This window comes from Phocoena phocoena, chromosome X (assembly GCF_963924675.1).
Source record: "Phocoena phocoena chromosome X, mPhoPho1.1, whole genome shotgun sequence".
NCBI classification, from domain to species: domain Eukaryota; kingdom Metazoa; phylum Chordata; class Mammalia; order Artiodactyla; family Phocoenidae; genus Phocoena; species Phocoena phocoena.
Window position 1 is genome coordinate 84,521,107 of NC_089240.1, and position 19,410 is coordinate 84,540,516.

The following is a 19,410-nucleotide window of genomic DNA, read 5'->3' on the forward strand; positions in this document are numbered from 1 at the left end:
CCTCAGAAAGGAAATATTGACAAGATGCCTAATATGCTAAGTATGAGGAATTAAATTGAATGAGGCACTTGGGGCGGGAAAGCAAAAACAGGCTGCACCACACACATTTGGAACGACAGTACTAAACCAACAATACAAAACGCTTTCAGTTGATTAACAGGGAACATAATATGAGAGGGAAGATGGAGTGGAGTGGAGAAGCTGACTTGATATCTTAGATGTAAGGGCAAGCTATGATAAGTGCAATTCCCAACAGTTAACAGTGGAAGTGAGTCATCATAAAATTAAAGGCCAGAGGGGCAGATAACATCAAAGCACCTAGGGAAAAACAGCAATTTCTTTCTAAAATACAGGTGTACATAAAAGTAAAACAAAAAGAACAATGGGCAAGAAGGTTTCTTAGGAATTGAAGTGAAGAATCTGAGAAATGGACAAATGAGAGCCATTTAATTCAGGGGAAAAGTATATTTAGGATCTTTCTTACCCTCTGTTTCTCCATCAAAACCATATTAGAGACATTGGCCTAGGTTCTCCTCATAGATGAATCAGTGTCTCAAAAGGCTGAACAACAGAATCACTGGAGATAATGAGGCAAATGGAGCTCTGAAAGATTGCTAAATTCCCCATTTCATGTGAATTAAGACCCCCAAAGATTGAAAGGCACCAAAGGGAACAACTCTGGTCATCAGATTTGGGAGTTCCATCACCAGGAGATGGGCTAGTAGTCCTGAACTAATGAACAGCTAAGAAATTGAAAGAGCTAATCATTACATTTTGGGAAAGGCAGAGGCAGCTGCCAAAGCATCAGAGAGGGAACAGCTGTGTTCTTCAGTTAGGGGAAAGACCTAATTAAGTTGAAAATTGCAAACTATTCAGAAATCGATGATTCAGTAAGGGAGAAGGAAGATGAGAACATGAATCGGGTGTAAAAAGGAAAGGAGGACCATTTTCACAAAAATGCATGCACTTGAAAGCAGAGTTAAGCTAAACACATGCAAGCAAAAGTCAAAGACAAGGAAGAAACTCAGAATGTTTAATACAAGCTATCTTCACCAATGTTTCACCCTAATTTCACTTGCCATGATGGAAGGATTTTTACAACCCAAAGTCCCATGACTGAGTCATATTTCCCATCCTGGCTTGGTCTTTAGAAATAAAAAGGAAAATTCAGCCAACATGCCTTCTACTTCCCCAATAATCGTTTCATACTAAATGAAAATTAAAGAGTCATAAAGTATCAGCAATAATGAGCCCTACAAATCATTCCAGTCCAAACTCTTCATTTACAGATTAGGAAACTGGGGCCCAAAATGAGGAAGTAAGTCGCTTAAGATCATAAATGGAGTTAGTAACAGATCCAGGACTTGAATTCAGATGCCTGAATCAGGGCTTTTCCCCAAACAACAAAAAACACAATAAAAAGAAAAAAAAATAGAAAACACCTTAACAAATACTGGGAAGTCCTCAAGTCCATTCTCTATGTCTGCATCTTTATTCCTGTCCTGCCCCTAGGTTCATTAGAACCTTTTTGTTTTTTTTAGATTCCATATATATGTGTTAGCATATGGTATTTGTTTTTCTCTTTCTGACTTACTTCACTCTGTATGACAGACTCTAGTGAAGAATGATCACAGGGTGTTTTAACAATGTGGAAAATATTTTTTAGGTCATCTTTGAGAAATGACTATCACCAAAATGCCCATACAGTACCACAAAGAACAAGCCAATCTAGAATGATTGGATCTCAGCAAGTTTGCAGTCCAATAAGTGAAAAAGAATGAAACCATATGATAAAACTTAGGACATTTATCTTAATGAAAACATTTGACCCAAAATAGCCCAGATCAGAGGAAATGATGAAGGGAACAGAAACTAAAGATTTGAATTTCATCAGGCATTTTTTCAAGCTCCAACATGAGCAAGAAATCATCAAGGTTAGAGGGAAGGAAACTTCAAGAAGACTCAAGCTGTGATTCAATTGAAGTGTTGTGGTCAATGGAATTGCCAGTGAAACAGATTACACAGCAGACCAACTCAAAGAGTAAAAAGTAAGAAACAAAGTGAAAGGCCAATATCTATATAGATATACTGTAGACACACCCAGGTACTATCAAACATGCCCCCTGGGCTAGTTAGGCACATTTCTTTCCTCCCATCTCATAGTAATGCTTCTGACTCCCTGATCTTTCTGGCTTCACTGCCATATTCTGCTGCAATTTCCCTAAGCAACATATCTTCTAAACTGGAGGAGGTAGCCCTTTAATAACAGGAATGAAAATTTCCTGCCAGCCCAATAGCCTTTGAGATTTCAAATGGAAAAACAGAACAATGCCCTGGAGTCACATAACAAGTCCAGGAAACACAAACTCTCTCCTGATCCTTGCACTGTCTTAGAGGAAATCATTTCACCTCCACCATCTGTAGAAAGGGGTGGATGAGAACTGCCCTGGGAATCAAACATTGGTGGCTGGCATCTGTTGTTTGGTAGTGTTCAGAGCAATGAACTAATCAACATTTGTTCACTAAGGGTCTTCTCTAGTCATAGGAGTATGCTATGAGCTGTGTGGGAGGAGGGGAAAAGTAATAAAGAAGGCAACTCTACTAAATGAAAAGAAGCCATAAAAATCTCCCATAAAGGAACACTGAACCACTACAACCAAAAAAATTCTTACTCGATGTCATTGAAAATATCTGTTTTTCATAAAAATATAGTGGTGAAAGAGAAGCTGTCCCTAGAAGAAAAGAGGATGGAATTAGGCTGAGTTTAAAAGGGGTAGGGTTGGAGAAAGAACTAAATAAGAAACATCAAAGGAAAAAGGTGGGGGAGGGAAGAGGAGGAGGGGGAGGTAAAGGCTACAGTGAAGTGAGCAGTTTACAACTGACCCCATAGAAGAAAGGACACCAGATTTGGCTTAGAGTATTAGCTTTTAAGAACAACAGATTGACTGTGAGAGGTGTGACATGGTAGCCAAGGAGGAGGAGTCTTAAACATTGTTTAAGGAAAATGAAGACAGTTATCAACTAGGTATAGCCAACTTGCTTAGGAAAAGAGGAATGAACAGACATTCTAAGTTCATTGTGTCCTTAGACTTATTTGGCCTCTAATACTAGGGTGAAAAGCCCCTCCCTTGGTAGAACTTCACTGTTCCTTACTTTTTAACTGTAATTTTTCCTAAAATAGACAAGTGACCTGTTACTTCAGTTTGATTTTCACTCCATGCTTCATGACATTGCCATTGAGCAGTTTCCAAGAAAGGAACACCAAAGGGAGAAAATTAAGATGAAAGAGCAATTACCCCTCAAAGCAAACACACGATACCGTCTGTTAACTTGAGTATGGCACTCATTACAGATCCATTGGCAAATGGCTATGTGCTCAGGAATCTAAAAAGATTGTGCCCAGAACCCAAAATGCAGAATAAAAAGAGCTTGGAAGTTGAAAGGTCCTAACAATTTCCAACAACCTCATTTTACATTTTAAAAAAATAAGTAAAATGCAAATTAATGTGATATAAACTGTGTATATAGTTGTTGAAGAGGTACCAAGTAAAGGAGAGATCAGTCAAGAATGGCTTCTTATAGGACTTAAATTTTGCCCAAGAGGATTTTAAAGTAAGAAAGAGATATGGATAAGTGAAGAGGGGAAGTAAGCCAAGAAGGAGAATGATTTCATTAGCTTCATCTTACCACCATGATTCTTTGTGTGTCTACTATAAGAAAGGTACTTATCTAAGATTTTTACATGCATTATCTCATTTAATCCTTACAATCACCCTATAAGGTAGGTACTACCAATAGCCTCTGTTCTACAGATGAGAAACCCAAAGACCGGACAGGACAAGTAACTTGCATACAGTTGCACAGCTATGAATTTGTGGAATATAATGAGAAGCAAAATCCCCTGACTCTCAGGTCAGTGTTTATCTGCTAAACTAGATTGTGCTGATAGTAAAGTGCTCAGGTCAAAAGGTCAAGCAGGAGATGGGCAGAGAAAAAAAAATAGCTGATCACAATTATACTGTACCAAGAAAAAGTATAATACACATATAAATAGCACTTTGGTTATTGATCCTAGCAACATTATTGCAACATTGCTCATCAGCCTCTCTATAAATATATGAATTAAGATTTTGAGAGGTTAGTGACTTACCCAGGGCTCTGTGATGAATAAATAATAGAGTGAAAATTATAATTCTCTTTCCCCTGGGCAACATGGTATTAAATCATTTTAGGGCTATAATGATGTTTTTAGCATTTTGCAATAGCATGTGGATTTGGATTTTTATAAAGGCAAAAATTATGCCCTTCCAGTTACACTGATCATAGAATGTTATGTTCAAGCTAGGGAAGTTTGGTTTTCTTTTTCAGAATCTGCCTTTTTTAAACACAGTGCGTGTTCCTGTGTTATAAGTCTTTTTGCATATCCCTAATTCCACACTAGTCTCTGTATGTGTTCTCACTCTCTCCCTCTCTCATTCTTTCTGTCTTTCTTGCTCTCTCCATCTCCATTTATTGGCAAACACAAGAATAAGGTCCCTTACAAGCCAAAGCATTTTATGTCACAAAACCACAGCCTGCCAGCTAAATTCAACACACTATAACCAGTGAAGATGAGCTACCTGACTTACCTTAATATAAGACAAACAGCTCTAAGCAAAGCATGAGGAAAAAGAAAAAGAAAAAGAAAATTCATTTATCAACTGTGTATTTGAGTGGCTCTCTCCTGGAATTTATATAGAGAAGATTTTATAAGGGGCTTTGGCTGAGTTTTTTTTCTATCATTAACAAATTCATTTTTTTCATTACAAAAAAGAGGCAGAAATCCAAAGGCACATAAATTCCCATCATTGCTCAGATGACATTGTCCCCATGGACCTGCTGTGAGCTCATTCATATGACAAGGAGATATGACCTTTCAAGTAGGAGCTGGGCATTTTTCAGTCCATTGGCAGAAAAAAAGAATAGAAATGATCCTTTGCAGGGTGACTTCTAGAGGAGAACTAGAAATGAAAAATGTATCTCCTCATTTATTTTTTAATGAAAGTCTGGGCATGAGGTAGAAACAAACAAACAAAAAAGAATCAAAATGATGGCCCATTAGCCATTTAAGAGCAGTGAGGCAAGAGAAGGAGAGCAGGGAAGGATAAAGCCCCTGGGGGTTGGAACATGCACATTTTTGCAGAGGGAAAGCAAAGCAGAGTCAATGCCAACAGAAAAGAACTAGAACTTTGCTTGCCTCACCACAGGTGTTCAAGAATATGTGCATTTTGTAACATAGATTAACATGGACCTCTCTTTCAAATTCCACAATGAAACCAAGCAGGACACTGTGGGGCTCCAGGGCACAGAAGCCTTTCCATGTCCCCCATTTCTTGTTTGTAGGGAATAGAATCCAGCCTCCATGACCTTCCCTGAGTTTCAAAGGGCAGATTCGAACAGTTGCTAATCAGGGAAGAGAGGGGATGCAGAGACAAAGGAGGAGCAGCCAAGAAACAATAGTGCAGCCTTACAGCAGGGTCCTGGTTCCGCCTCAAGGATACACATAACAATATCTTTGAGCTCTGTAAAGAACTAAAACCCCCAACAAATGGAAGATTTTAGCATTCTTCATTCCAGAGAAGATCACAGTTTGTATATCTAGAGAAACTCATCAGGAGACCACCTGAAACAAGATTAAAGGAGTGCAGGCCCTGCACGCACCCTGATCCTCATCAGCAGCCCCACTGTTGAACCATTGCTATAAAACTCCTCACCAAATCCTCCCGGGTTGGGACACACAGTTTTGAGGCACGAGTCTGCTGTGTCCCCCTTTGCCTGGCAAAGCAACAAAGATATTCTTTTCTACTTCACCCAAAACTCTGTCTCGAAGATTCTATTTGGCACCTGTGCACCGAGGCCAAGTTTTCAGCATCGATAAGAACCTTTAGTGGACATCCTTTAATTTCTCAAACCAAAGTCTGGGCTAATTCAGAAACATGATGTGATAGCGAAGGCAGCTTTTCAGCATTCAGATATTTCACAGCGAGTAAATCAAATAATTATCCAGCATTCATTTGGACATTGATAGCTGTGGGTGAACTCATGAGGTTGTCATCTTTGGCACTCCTTTTCTGTGCTTCCCTCCACCTGCTGAGACTCAGTCTTCAATATTCTAGAAACCACACACACACACACACACACACACACACCAAATTCCAAACTTAGAAACAATCTAATAGCAGTCATTTACAACTTAGTGTGAATTTGAATAAATGCATTCCCTCTTCCCATGGGCTGCTTGAAATTTGAGCTATAATTGTAAAATGAAATGCCTGACCCTCTGTTAAAGGTATCATAGATAGCAGCAAGCAGATGAGAGGCTCTGGACAGTGGTGTCCCTGAAATCATGGAAAGTAGATATTTCACTGACTGAATCTCTGTAGTAATAATAGCACTTTTTATTTTTGAGCACTTACTATGTGCCAGGAAGTAACACTAAGTGCTTTACCTGGATCATCTCACAACCATCCTGATAAGTAATTTCTATGTTTACTCCTATTTCTTAAATGAGAATATTGAGGGTTCCAAAAAATAAGTAATTTGAGTAAGGTTAATAGCTATTAAGAAGCAAAGATAAGCATGGAACTTAGATCTGTCTTATTCCAAAATCTGTAGTCACTATGATGCTATGCTTGCCTTCAGATTTACAGGCAGACCAGTGGTGTCAATCTTGAAGAGAATGGAACAGGGCAGAAGTTGGACTTGCTTATACTAGTTGGAGACCGAATTGATGGGACACTGTGTGTCTGGAAAACTCTAACGACAATTAGCATTCTCCGGTTTACCTATGAGGATTAGCTAGATAGTCTGTCTGGACTATGCCTCTCCTGTCCCTGCCAACCTTACTTTCAACCACAGATATTTGTATCTTATTTCATTTCTCTCAACTCTTCATTCTAACCTTGTCTACCTTTCTTAATCAGCTAAGATTCTGATTTTGAGTCTCATTTTAAATGGCTGTCACTCCTCTGTTAACTTTTTAAAATTCTACACTTGTCTCCCTCTCAGGGTTGCTGTAATAGATAAATGAACTCCCTTTCACGATGATTTTGGGGACTTTTCAGGACTTCAAACATTCTATGTTAAGTGGAAAATTAAGATACCAAAGGGGCCTCTAAGTAATGCTGCAGGTAGAATATTAGGTTCTGTGTCTGCATTTCTGGTATAGGTATTTTAATCTCTAAAGGATCCTACATAATTAACATTAGGCTTCTGGAAAAAGTACCACTTTTCTAAATTAAATAAAACAATGTCTAACTTTGCAAATCTCACTTATTTAATAGACAGCCAATTCCTCATCTAAAGGTTCTGTCCCCTAGGATCATGTAAGTTGTTCATTTTAGATAATTTTTCTTTACGACAATGAGAGAGAAATGAGGCAGTTAAAGGTGCTGTAGATGGATAAACAAAAGCACAGGATGAAGACATGAGTCCAACAGGTTTTGAACGCTTATCTCACAATGCTCTTTCCTCAGTGACACTTATTTCTGGGTGTGGAAACTATCAACGAGGCAGTGGGATGGGGGACAATAGCAGAAAGGAATGCTGCTCCTTCATCTTCATCATGCAAATGTAATCGTTTGAATGTTGGGTAGGCCCAGTTGATAACCTATCATTTTTACTTAAACAGCTCTTTAAATATAGAAGACTTCCCCACTCCCTACAGTACAATTCTCATTCCTTGGCTCATCATCCTGCAGAAAATAAGCAAAACACACCTCTAACGCCCTTAGGCAATCAAGAGGAATTTAGCTCAACGCAGAAGGCAGACAGGGAGTCTGGCAGACAGGGTTACAGCCTGGGAATGGGTACCTTCAGACCATCAACCTATAATGTTGGTAGAAACATCTGCCACCCACTTCAATACCACCGGAATCTGGAGAGCATTATAAATTATACCAACTACAGAAGCAACTTTTTCTGGCATTTTAATTGCTAGAACATTAGAGATTAATTAAGCAAACCTTACTTAAATGGCAAGTCAGTCATTTTCCTCCATGAGGGGCACCATACTAATGGAAGCCTTAAAGTAGACTGTGTTTCTTTGAAAACTGGATTTTAAACCAAAGATACAAAGCAGATAGCTTTATGAGTCTCTAATTAGCATCACAAAGGAAACACCAAAAGGTTAATAAGAGATGGTTAGTTTGGAATGGTGGTTTCCTGGTGCCAGCTCCAGCAGCTCAGTCTGTTTGCAAACTCATTAGCTGCCTAGATTGATTATCAGCTGAATTCAGGAAGTGCTCACTTGCTGTGTTAGCAGAAAGCTAGTGTGATTCCATACACCTACCCTACAGCTAACTAGGGCCCAACAGTAAGGTAACATTTTCTGCAGTCAAATAAGGCAGATTTTCTTTGCCTTCAACTTCAGTTGACATCAATTATAAATCTGAAAGTGTTTGGTGAAGCTCTGAGAGGCATAATGAAACCTTCTAAGTTGACAGTTGGCACAAACAAAGGTCTGGCTCCAGGTCTTTAATATCCAATTTGTGCATCGACACCATATTTCTGAATTCTCATTTTGCTGCTAAGCAAAATCATCCAGTTTAAGAAAACCCAAACTTAATAGAGTACTCACAGATAATCACTCAACTTCTAAAATGTACAGTTTGATGGGCAGTGAGTCAAGCAAAAGAATTTGCACTTTGGGTTTCACTCTGGACTTTGCCATTGATTTGTGTTCTGATGTGAATAAAGTTTTCAAATTCTTGGTGCATCAGTTTTTCTTCCAGAAAAAAAACTGGAACAGATATTTATACGAAGCATGTCTCTGCAATAAAATGGGCCCTTGAATTAAACGGACTGAATTTTCTAGCTAGTGATGATAATAATAATAGCTCCCCAAATTTAAAATAGTTCACATTTGCATATGAATCATGGTTCAGCTTCTGCATCTGACTTACTTTAGTTTATCAACAGTGGGCAACCTGACTCTTACAAGCTGGAGGCATTTTTTTCCCAATAAGCTGATTTTTAAATTAAATTAAAATCAAAACCATTCTTTTTGTTCACCTCCCAGATTAGAGCAACTGACAGCCTCATTAATGATTAAAAACAGCAGGTGGTGATGTCTTAGAACAGTTTGACCAGTCTGAGTATCTTGGAACCTCTACCATTCCTCTTTTCCCCCTTTTACACGTATTAAAAAGGAAAGATTCTATTGTTCACACAGGTTGGAAACTCCACAGGGTGAAAGAGGAGGGAAGAAAGCAAGTGGTCAAACATCTATTATTATGCAACCTAAGGACAGAAAGGAGAGACTATATGAGCTTAGAAGTGGCGAAAGCGGCCACACATTGGAAAAATGTATCTCTGACACTGGATTTGAATTTGCAAACTCATGGCTGGGAAGCTGCCTTGCTGTAATCAACTAAGATTACCAAGTTTCTCCAGGTGATTATAGTAGTGTTTGTTTACAGATATCTGTTCAAAGGGAAGCAGTATAATAGGTTATGCTTTTATTTTAAAGTAGATTACAGTTGCACTCCTGCATGACTTAGAGTCTAGTTACTAAACCACAAATTAGAAAGAATCTAAGGCTTAGCTAACTGGGGTAGGGGGAGATGAATGTGTTTTTAAGGTTTTAACTTCTTCCAAACTGAAAATCTCCCCGTTCAACTAAGAAAGGAACATAAAGAGTCTCATTTGCCATGAAAATGGATATTAAAGATTTAAAAGAACTAACAATAAGATGGTGTCGTCTATTATTTCAGATTTAACAGTTTACAAGTTTGTTGTCTACACCGTTGTGAAGAATAATGGAGTAGAATTATTATTTCTGATAACAAGGAACCCACAAAAGACAAAGTGTCTCTCATGAGGCCACCTCAATGAGACAAAACTTTGAATGAATTCATCCAGAGTTCATTTTATGACAAACTCCTTTGGCCCCTTCTGAATTCAGTGCCTTTCAAATCACCTCTGCTACCTACCATCTCACCTATTCCTCTAACTACAAGAGTAGATCTTTGGGGTGCACGTTTTGGGGTGAAGTCCAGTGTTCATCATAAAACCTAAAATCCCACAACACCCTTCTGACTTTGTCACTTGCACACAAATGTCTAGTCCCAAAGGATTTGCTCCAAAACAACTCTAGAGACTGGTATCTCACTGATAATCTTTATGAGAAGCCGTGGGGAACTGCTTTGTATTCTCTCTGCATGGCAGAATAACTAGTTGGCAGGGAGGGGGTTCCATTCTGCCCAATTGCAAAAGCATCTGTTTTGTCTACCCACTTTAAGCTGTGTGTAAGTCTCTAAAAAGTAACTTTTCTGATGGCTCTAAAGGCCAGTTCAAACCTTTTCCAATTTGGTGCCTGGTGATTTTTCCATGGTTGAAGTTTTATTGGGGGTAGGCCTTGGGGTAGGAATAGAAATTGAAAAGACTTTCGTGTCAAGCCACATTTCAAAAGTGGATGTGTCAAATTAGCTTTCCTTGGCCCAAAATGAACAAACAGGCAATGAGCCATCTGGTGAAGACAGAGACCAAAATACCTGGGACAAAGGCCTGATCCTGGATGACAAAAAGCATCTACAGTAAGAAAGGAAAGCCATCTCACAAGTATTTTGCCTACAGTGCAATAAAGGAATAATACATGATTTTGGTATTCTTGAAATTGCTTTTTAAATTATGACTCAATTCTTCATATTTATTTCATAATAAAAGGGTTAAAGGGAAGATGACAGAAAAAATACTTCATGAATATTTGAACAGAAAGTTCAGATTTATGTTTTCCCATCCTGATGGAGTTTTTTTATGGTCCTTAACCATTTTATGATAGGACAGAAATAATGTTAAATAGATTGAGAGACCCAAAGAAAATAATTATCTTGACATTTCAATGGACTTTTTGAGTATGTGAATCAACCATATGATCTAGCCCTATACAACAACTTGATTTGTTTCTCATCTGTTGTCCTATTGGCAATGTCCCTACTTATCATGGCCTATAGAACTTGCTTCATCATGAAGCAATTGGGAAAAAATTCACCTAGCAAATCACATAGAGCATAATTTTATCTTGCATACTATGTCGGGGCCTGGCTTCCACTCTTCCTCCAAAGGGATCCCATTACACCAAACAGTCTTTTGAAATGCACTTTGCTTTCCAGCTCAAATAATCTTAATTAATTTCTTCACTGATCCTATGCAGTCTATTCCATACTGGACCATTTGTGCTATTGGATCATAAACTCCTAGAGAATTAAACTGCTAATTGTTCAGTGTGCTCCCTTTATATAGCCTCCATCCTCCAATGCTTTCCGAGTGCTCAGAAATATAGAAATTCTTAGTGCCAACCAGTAAAGAAAGCCCTTGGCATTTACTCTCGTGATGAGTAATGAATCCCATACTACAGGTAATTATTAATAATAATAAATTTTAAAATAGACAATGACTGTGAGACAACTAAAAGTTCCAAGTGGATCAGGAAAACATTATTATATTAAGAAAAGGAATAGTGCTTTTATTTCAAAGCAGATGAACAGAGCTGTCCTAAAAGAATTCTCTGACCAAAAGGCCCAGGCCAAAATAATGCTAGTAAACAACTGCTAAGAGCATGGATGTTTCCATTAGTTAAGGACAACACATTTTATTCTAGCAGCTACCTTGCCAATAAAATGTAAATAATGCTTTGGAAGGAGTTCAATTATCTGGTGCAGCAATGTAGTTGAAATAAACAAAAGCATCCACCTGTCACTTCTCTTCCCACCTACCCAGCCATTGCTGAGACTGAGAATGGATAAACGTCCTGGACGTCAGAATGAAAGGGAGACTGGGTATTGAGTATCACTGAGTACCTCTTAACCAGCAAGGTAACTGGGCATGTCAGAGATTAAACCAACCATCTTACAATGACAGTAACTAAAAGTAAGCAGGAAGTTCAATCTCAGAGTAGATGGATTTAAAAAGAAAATGTTTAACATTGTGACACTGTTCAAATTAGAACATCGAGAACCTTTCGTGATACTCTTACTAAAAATAAGATCTTGAGTGTAACAGTCTTCTTTTATTGTTTCTTTTGCTTTATTGGCACAATATTAATAAGGTTTTTATTAGTCCCAGGCTCTATTCTTATGATGATTTCTAAAATCAGAAAGAATTATTCATTTCATCATTGAGCTGACCTTGGTCACCCCAGCAAAACCCGGATAAGCATAGCTAAAAAGATAACTTTCACAGTCAATAACAGAAGTAGTTGACACATTCCCAGAGCCAGACATATAGTGGGCACTCCAAAATATTGCTGAATGAATGAATAATATATATCTATGCATGGATTGTTCCTGTCTGGTTAGAATGCTGTATACCTAAGGCAAGATGAAAAAAACCTGCAAGTCATATATATAGAAACACTGTATACATATACATTACTGTGTTCAAGTAATTAAAAATTTTACCTGGTATATTTTCAAGAGGCTAAAGACACCTTTAAAAGATTCTATATGAGCAAAACCAGGGGAGAAATAACCACATGAATTGCAAAACAGTATATCTAGCCTGAAAGATGCTAATTCGGGTCCAGGGGGAGCTAATCAACCTCTTTGTTGAAGTAAAGATAAAACTTTTTGACAGCAAATGCTATTCTGATAAAATGGAATTTTCAATTACTCTATGAACATCTGGTTTATGCTACCATTTCTGGAGCCCAGCAGCACACTGCTTTGCAATGTCACAAAATATTCTCCATTGAGAACTCCCTATTTTGCTAAGAGATTAATTGAAATGAGTGTTTGGAAATTCAGTGAGGTGAGAGGTGAGTCGGGGGATAGGTAAGAGGATAAGGAAAGGATGTTTAGTCACTGAATCATAATTTCATTAAAAGCCTAGAGGAAATTAAATTACACATTGTTGGTAGAGTGTTGAAAGTGTAAACGTCTTAATACACCTGTGGTTGAAACTAGAATATGCATAGTATGCAGTCTACAGAACATTTTCTGGCTAATTTGCAACAGTGGTTACATTAGACACAGATCAAGTTCTTCAAATCCATGTTTTACACAACAAACATGTTAAATGATATTCAGGCGATGAAACTAGCAAATAAACAAGTTTAGGAACATGCAGAAGAACCTACACTCCGAGAAATAAAGCAATCATTATATTGCATTTTGGTGATTTTAGATGTCAAAATCAGCTAGATGTTATCACAAATTTCTGTATGTTGCTTCCATTTGGTATCAATTAGCATAGGAGGGGAAACCAATTCAGTGTTGTAGTGAACTCCAAATTAGGTGCATATTACAGCAATTAGAGTCATCTTTTCAGCTGATGAATTTATAATCAATAATTAAAATCATAAGGTAAGAGATTGAGTGTGATTTGAAACAAATTAGTTGGGCTTGGGACTAGTATGTACGGTTCTAAGACATGAACCTATAAACTCTAATTTCATATCAGGACTACACATTTGAGTATGCATAATGGAATATCCAAATCATCACAAATGGGCATGCAAAGAAGCAAGGGGACAAAAGCCTCTTAACCCAGCACTATTCAATCCAAAAATAACCCTGACAGGAAGAGATTCAAGCCCAGTGAAACCCCCAATTGTGCAACAAACCCATGAGCCTCTGGCATCTCTGACCACCCTACTTTTTGGCTATTCTTCTTAGAGATTGTCTGCAGAAATTGCATAGGGAGAAATTTTTGTCCCTGCCAGAAGGTGGTAATTTTACCAAATAACTCAAATTCAGGGAGGGAAAACAATGGTTAAAAGATTTGAGTGCGACTCCCAGCTCAGCACCAAATCACATCAGGGACCAGATCAGGTGGTAAAATCTGCTGAGTGATAACACTTACTTGTTCTCAAGGCACTCTGAGAGCTATAGAGAGATAGCATTGCAAAAAAGTGCCATATGCCAGTAGAAGTACAGGATAAAGAATGTTCCATCACCTTCTTTTCTGGGAAGCCATGACAAGAGCTACAGTATGGGGGACAAGCTGAGACATATTAATTCAAAGGCACTGCAGATGATAAATGTAATTCAGTCACCTGGCAACCAGGAAATTCAGCTCAGCCAGTTCATCAACCCACTGACCTGGTTTTAGGCTTGTCGAGAGTGATACCAGGATTGATAATAATCCAGAAAGAAGAGATTCCTGCCATTCCATCATATCTCCACCCTGACCCAGCTCACAGATGTGTTTGGTTGGGGCAATCAAAATGCAATCAGTCAGTGATTGTCTTTCAACCACTGTGCCTTAGGATAAAATGAAAAACATTTATTATATGAATCCAAGTTTGAGAAAATGCTAGAAAACGTTAATTTTTGAATCATTGCTATTGTTTGAGGTAGCAATATTCAACCCAAGTAAACTGGTGACACCACCTATGTGGCTAGCCTAGAGTTGATTGGGGATACAATTAAGTACCATTATGGAAAGCTCAGTAGTACTGGGATATCATAAGGTAGAGCCAGAGATGTAAACAAGGCCTGAATTCCCTTTGTAACTAAACTTTAATGACTCAACCAAATTGAAAAGAACAAACCCGAGGGTTGGTTCAAGGTTTAGCCACTGCTAGGATAATGGAAAAAATGAAGATACATAGATAAGAATCGAATATTGAGAAACAAAATGTAAAAGTGTTGCCAAAATAGAAGAGAAAAAAACTGTGTGTGTGTGTGTATGTGTGTGTGTGTGTGTGTGTGTGTGTGTGTGTGTGTGTGTGTAATCCCCATCTTAAACATAGGAGAGTCTTGGGATAATGCCACACATTTGCTTTAGAAGTCTCATTATTACAAATCTACAGTATCTATACACAATACATCCCTTTTGTAAGAAACACTCAGAAAAATTAGCTGCAGTCCACTGGTACTATTTTCCTAGAGACATGTGACAAAAAACTAAAACAAATGTTGTTCTAGCCAGGCACAAAGTGAGAATCAATTATGACTATCTCTTTTCCTGGAGTCATTTCATTTTAGAGAGCATCTAACTAAAACCCTTTCTGATACAAATGAAAAAGCATTTCTTTGAGACACAAGACTAGTAAATGATACATATCAGTCTGTATCCTGTGACACGCTGCTAATCCTCTGGGAATCAAATAGCCTCTGTTTCAGTTATATAAATGTTTAATTTTTTCATCTTTAGTCTTAGTAAGATTACCCAGAAAGTATACTATCTCTGCGGATGGCACCACTCACCAACGAGAGAAGGCAGCAGTGCACAATCGGTAGTGATATATATATTATAGACTTTGACACTTGGATCTGCTGGGGAGGGAATGGACTAAACAACTTAATAGAATCTACAGTGACTAACTTTTTCTCCATAGAAAACATTTTATTTTGTGGATCTTACATTTTTTTTCCTTTGGATTCATTTACAAGACCAAAACAAAAGCATTTAATGATGTTTACAGTGAAATGAAACAGCTGAAGACCAGCACATAATCACCATATTTTGTTTTCTCATCTTTAAGTCTTTTAGCAGTGGGTCTTCCAGCTGAGCTTGCGTCTAGCTTCTCTCAAGACATAGCCAAGCATTCTGAACCTTCACTGAGCCTAAACACCAAGCTGAATTCATAGTTCTTAATTGAAAAAGACAGGCTGTTGGCCCAACATGTTTGCATCAGTAAAACACTGAAAATGACATTTGTGCCCAAGTCCATCTGAACATTCTGCCTTAGCTGAACTCTGCTAATGTTTTTATACCCTGGTTTATGCTTGGCTCCTCTTGCTAAAGTATGTGTGGCTGAGTTCCCAAAAATAGACTCTTCTTCATACATGAGGATGCTGTTCCTGACATGTGCTTTGAGGCATTTTTGACATGCACAGAATGTTACATTAAGTCAGCCATGTCTTCTTACCCTGGTCTCTCCTATGAACAATGGCATGCATTTGCATGGTAGCTAGTGGGATTTGGCATCACAGCCCCATAGACAAAATGGGAAGTTTTGTACTCTCTCCTCAGTAAAGAGTATGCAATCTGTGGTCAGAGAACAGAGTCTCTTTCTGGGTAAAGTTAACCAACTTGATATGGAAATAAAACTCACCCCTTTGGTGTCATAAGTGCTGTGTTCTCTGCAACTCAACTGATCAGTCCAATTCATGTACTAAAGCAAAAAGAGGCATTTATTCCTAGTGAGAAGGCATCTACTAATTTCCTATGTGTGCAGTGCAGTTATGATCGATGAGTATGTATACAATATGTATAGGTAGTTGGCTTTTTAAATGCCTGAACGTTATATGATCATAGGGGATCCACTCATGGAGGGTGAAGAAGAGTCTGGACAGGTGTCAGGACATCTCAAAACCCTGTAGGAAAATACACTTATTACAGTAAAGTAATGCAGTGAGCCTCCAAACATCCTGGGTTCTTTGGAATCTATGATTGCAACTTACAGCCTATCAGCCCTTACCATGGTCAGGCATCTGAGATCCCATGGAGGTCACGCTGGTGTTCAGCACATCATTGACAGCAGTGTCACAATACAGGCTTCGCTGGACATCATGCTCACTGTCGGTCTGGTCACTCTCCTCATGGCCGCTATCCTTCAGGCTGTTGCCCTCTAAGTCCTTGAAGGTGGAGCTGCTGGGTTAAAGAAAGAATGATAATTTATAACTGTGATAGATCTGATTTTTAAAACTCTTTCAGAGCTAGGATGATGTCAGCTCTGTGGTGAGGCCAACAGTAACTGGATTGTCCAACAGGGCAGGAGGAAGAGAAATTTCTGTTTAAAGATCACGGAACTTAACATTGTAGAGAGGGTCCCACTACTGGATGCTGATGCAGCTAATACTTTCATTCACTTATCTTCATTGCATCACTACTGGCGAGGCGGAAGAAGCTACAACTCTGAAACAACCACCTGCAAAAAATATCATCATCTCAGAAGGTTTTTTTCTCTTCTTATATAATCAAATTAAAATAATAACAGCTAATGTTTACTGAGGGATTACTGTGCATGAGGCACTGTTCTAAGTGCTTGACATGAGTTAACTATTTTAATAATCACAACTCTATAAGAGACAGGTGCTATTAATATTCACATTTACAGGTGAAGAAAAGAGAGGCACATGGAAGTTAAATAACTTGTCCAAGGTCACATAGCTGGTTAAAATGTAGCAGATCTAAGACCAAACCCAGGCAGTCTAGCTGCAGAGCCTGGACCCTTAAACACTATGTATACTACCTCTCCAAAGATATCTACTAACCAACTGTGAAAATGAAAGTGGAAGAAATTGAGGTAATGCAATTCAAATAGAAAGGGTTATCAGGATCAGAGAACTCAGGTCAGTTTTAACTGAGAAAGGTTGAGGGATAGAGTCAAAGAAAAAGAGGAGAGGTAGGAGCTGAGAAGAAGAGAGCCTTCGTGCATGGAAAGTAAGACAAAAGTGAGAACCAGAGAGTGAACTCTAAGGAAACTGTGAGTGTAGCTATGCTAAGAACATGGCAACTTGCAGCTCAAGACTTTGTGTGTAAATTTTTCTTGCACCTATTAAATCAATCCACCATTCAATGCACTAAGCATACTACCCAAAATCCCCACACCATTTCTCACGAAATAGAGAACAATACATTAAGTACATCCATAGAGGCCCCATCTGCTATGTCTAATACTTTGTGTGTCCTGACAGAATCTGCAGCTGTGCTCCACCATGGACCATAAATTATGCATCTGAAATACCTAGTGAATAGGGAATCCATTCCCTAGTCAGTGAGGAAGCTGCAAAGGCATACTCAAGAAAATGTGTTGTTGTCTCAACAAGGGAGAGTGGCAGGCTTGTGAATTAGGACAAGTCTCAACAGACCTACTCTACCTCTGAAAAGGGAGCCCTGTGGAGATGACACTGCAAACTCGCTTGATCTGCTCAACCTTGAACATCCACAGGCCTGGCTCTCTGAAGCTTTGATAAGAACATTCAGTACATACGATGAAGAGCTATGCCATGGACACAATGGCTACATTGTCAATCTCCACACTTGGTCGAAAGGAAATCACAGCAGATTTTTAACATATGACCAACCTAGATGTAGAATGCTTGCTGCCCTGAATATGAAAAGGAAAAGACCAAAAGGGCAGTAACTGGAAAGCCATAATTGTCAGAAAATGAAGGGCAGAAGGGGGTGAAGCATTGACCTGTTTGCTAATTATTTTCAGAAAGAATAACTGAGCATCAACTGTATTAAAACTAAAATCACTCAATAGGCCAACTCACTCACCTCCTCCAAATTATGTCATGCAGCTACTCAGCCCTATGGACCCACCAGGATGCAGTCCTATTCAAAAATCAATCATCTTATGAGTCTTTTATGGTCATTAAGACCAAATGGAAACACATGCTTTAAAGTATGTCACCACTAGTTTTATGGCACAGATTTGGAGGCTTCCTGTAAATACTAATCACACAGCATGAACAGATTCAAAGTTTGTTTTTTAGAAAAAAATCTGGTCCTGCCCACATGCACCCCTGCACCTCAGGAGAAAGGAAACCTGCCTGGATGGTATTACTGGTTCCTACATTTTTATAACAAATAATTTTTTGACCTGCATTTCTGCTATCTGAAGCATGTGAAAATTTCTTTAATCCACAATGCAAAATTGTTACCTTAAATCACAGAATTCAACCCTGAATTGACTGCATTTCAGCAGTTGCTAAAACTTGCTTGAGACATACGATGGTGAGGGGTGTAGAAGAAGGACAATGCAATTAACCATTCCTTAGAGCAAGGTTCTCAACCTTGGCACCATTGATATTTTGGGATGCATAATTCTTTGTTGTGGGTTGGGGGGGGTGTCCTGTGCATTGTAGGATATTTAGCAGCATCCCTGGCCTCTACCCACTAGATGCCAGTAGTGCCCCTCCCAGAAGTTACAACCAAAAATGTCTCCAGACTTTGCCAAATCACTCCCAGGTGAGAACCACTGCTCTAGGTTCTTTAAACTCTATTCCTGTAGCATATTAGATTTCCTGACTGTAGTGGAAAGAGCACTGAACTTAGAGTCATTAGAACAAGTGATAATCCATAATCTGCCACTTCATCTATGGGAACCTGGGCCTGATAGCTAATGTCTTGGTGCCTAGACTTCCTTGTCTGTAAAATGCATTTGCTGGGAATTCCCTGGCGGTCCAGTGGTTAGGATTCCATGCTTTCACTGCCAAGGGCCCAGGTTCAATCCCTTGTTGGGGAACTAAGTACATCATTGTTAATCAACTATACTCCAATTTTTAAAAAAAAAGAAAGAAAAAGAAAAAACTTAAAAAAATAATAAAATGCATTTGCTAAAACCTCTTTCAAGAGGCCACTTTGAGGACTCAATGAGATAGTTCACATGAAGTACCAGGTATACACAAATGCTCAGTAAATGGTTATTGTTTAATATGATCATTACTCCCATATATGGTAATGCTTTCATTGAGT

At 38.6% G+C, this 19,410-nt stretch overlaps 1 protein-coding gene across 3 annotated transcripts in view; it reads right to left on the reverse strand.

Moving 5' to 3' along the window:
- Positions 1 to 19,410, reverse strand: part of PCDH19 (protocadherin 19) — a 107,607-nt gene that overhangs the window by 26,359 nt on the left and 61,838 nt on the right. For 2 of the 3 annotated variants that reach the window (XM_065900832.1, XM_065900831.1), the window contains one exon: positions 16,406 to 16,578. In XM_065900832.1, coding sequence (XP_065756904.1) covers positions 16,406 to 16,578 — 173 coding nt within the window. The remainder of the gene's footprint in view (positions 1 to 16,405; positions 16,579 to 19,410) is intronic. The other variant, XM_065900833.1, reaches the window with a different exon arrangement.